The 1,297-nt window shown below is 49.7% G+C and overlaps 1 protein-coding gene across 1 annotated transcript; it reads left to right on the forward strand.

Annotated features, from left to right (window-relative positions):
- The first annotated feature begins 14 nt into the window (after positions 1-14).
- LOC104814747 (ethylene-responsive transcription factor ERF071-like) lies at positions 15-1,161 on the forward strand. The gene is made up of 2 exons (XM_010542930.1): positions 15-222; positions 304-1,161. Exons 1-2 carry the CDS (start codon positions 36-38, stop codon positions 1,032-1,034), a joined length of 918 nt encoding a protein of 305 aa, XP_010541232.1. The 5' UTR covers positions 15-35; the 3' UTR covers positions 1,035-1,161.
- The last annotated feature ends 136 nt before the right edge of the window (positions 1,162-1,297 follow it).

A 1,297-nucleotide genomic window follows, 5' to 3' on the forward strand; every position in this document is an offset into this window, starting at 1 on the left:
CCTACTCGGTTAAGAATCCCATCGCCCTTTTCAGAATGTGTGGAGGTGCCATCATCTCTGATTTCATCATCCGCAACCGCGGCCGAGATGTCTCCGCCGCCGACATCTGGCCGAATTCCTCCTCTGCTAAGATAGTCGGCGGCGAGTTCGAGTTCGAGTCCGATCCGAGTCAACTCGGGCGCGGTGGCTCCTTCTCCCTCAAGAGGAATCGACCGGTCTCAGGTATTCGTATGTCTCGTCGTTTTCGGACAATTTTGTTTCTGGTTTGGGTGTTACTGATTGGGGGAATGTACGGACGAACAGGTGAAGGAGAGGAGGCGGCGGGGAGACCAAAGAGGCAGAGGAAGAATTTGTACAGAGGGATAAGGCAGAGGCCATGGGGGAAATGGGCCGCAGAGATTCGAGACCCGAGAAAAGGTGTGCGTGTTTGGCTCGGAACCTTCAACACCGCCGAAGAAGCTGCTCGAGCCTACGACCGGGAAGCCATTAAAATCCGTGGAAAGAAGGCCAAAGTCAATTTCCCCAACGAAGACATCCATTTCTCTCTCCCCGCCACCATGAACCGCCGGAAAAACGACCCTCCTTGTCATCTGAATCCATCCCCAAACCCGCACCTTACCCCTCCATTTGCCGATTTGAGTAACACCAGTTTCGGGTTCGGTAACGGTCTGAACCCCTTCCCTATCCCCGACGGATCCAACCCGATCCAGAATCTTGGCGCGGTGCGTTCTGATTCTGTCGCGGAGGAGAATTCTGGGTCGAGTTCGGTATTGGAGCCTGCGAACTCGTATTCACCGACGGCGATCAATGGCGTCGAGACGAAGGCTAAAGAGGAGGAAAACGAAGTGCAGAGGTTGTCGGAGGAGCTGATGGCGTTCGAGGACTACATGAAATTCTATCAGATTCCGTACCTTGATGGCCAATCATCGATGGCCACGTACGCCGCCACGCAAGTGAGTGTGGTCGGAAATCTCTGGAACTTCGAGGAAGCCGCCGCCGTGGCCGCGTCCCCCGTCGATTCGGGCTCCGCTTAATTGTGGCTTTTCATTTGATTTGGTTACATTTCTTTTTCAAGTTATTAAATATTGCATTTTGGGCGTGTAAATTTTGTCCATCGGTCATGTAATTGTTATTAATATTTAATTAAAAAAAGATACAAATTCAGGGTTTTGTTACCTATTTTCTCGGGTCTTTGGAAGATATGCCAATTTTTTCACTTTGAATTCTTGTTAAATCACAATGACTCCGGAAAAATGGACAAAATTTTAGAATTGCTTTCAAATCATTACAAGTAAAA

Source organism: Tarenaya hassleriana, unplaced genomic scaffold (assembly GCF_000463585.1).
Source record: "Tarenaya hassleriana unplaced genomic scaffold, ASM46358v1 Cleome2138, whole genome shotgun sequence".
NCBI lineage: Eukaryota > Viridiplantae > Streptophyta > Magnoliopsida > Brassicales > Cleomaceae > Tarenaya > Tarenaya hassleriana.

Coding starts and splice junctions, on each gene's coding strand:
- LOC104814747 (XM_010542930.1), top strand. CDS start 36: ATGTGTGGAGGTGCCATCATCTCTGATTTCATCATCCGCAACCGCGGC. Junction 223..303: donor GAGGAATCGACCGGTCTCAG/GTATTCGTATGT, acceptor ACGGACGAACAG/GTGAAGGAGAGGAGGCGGCG.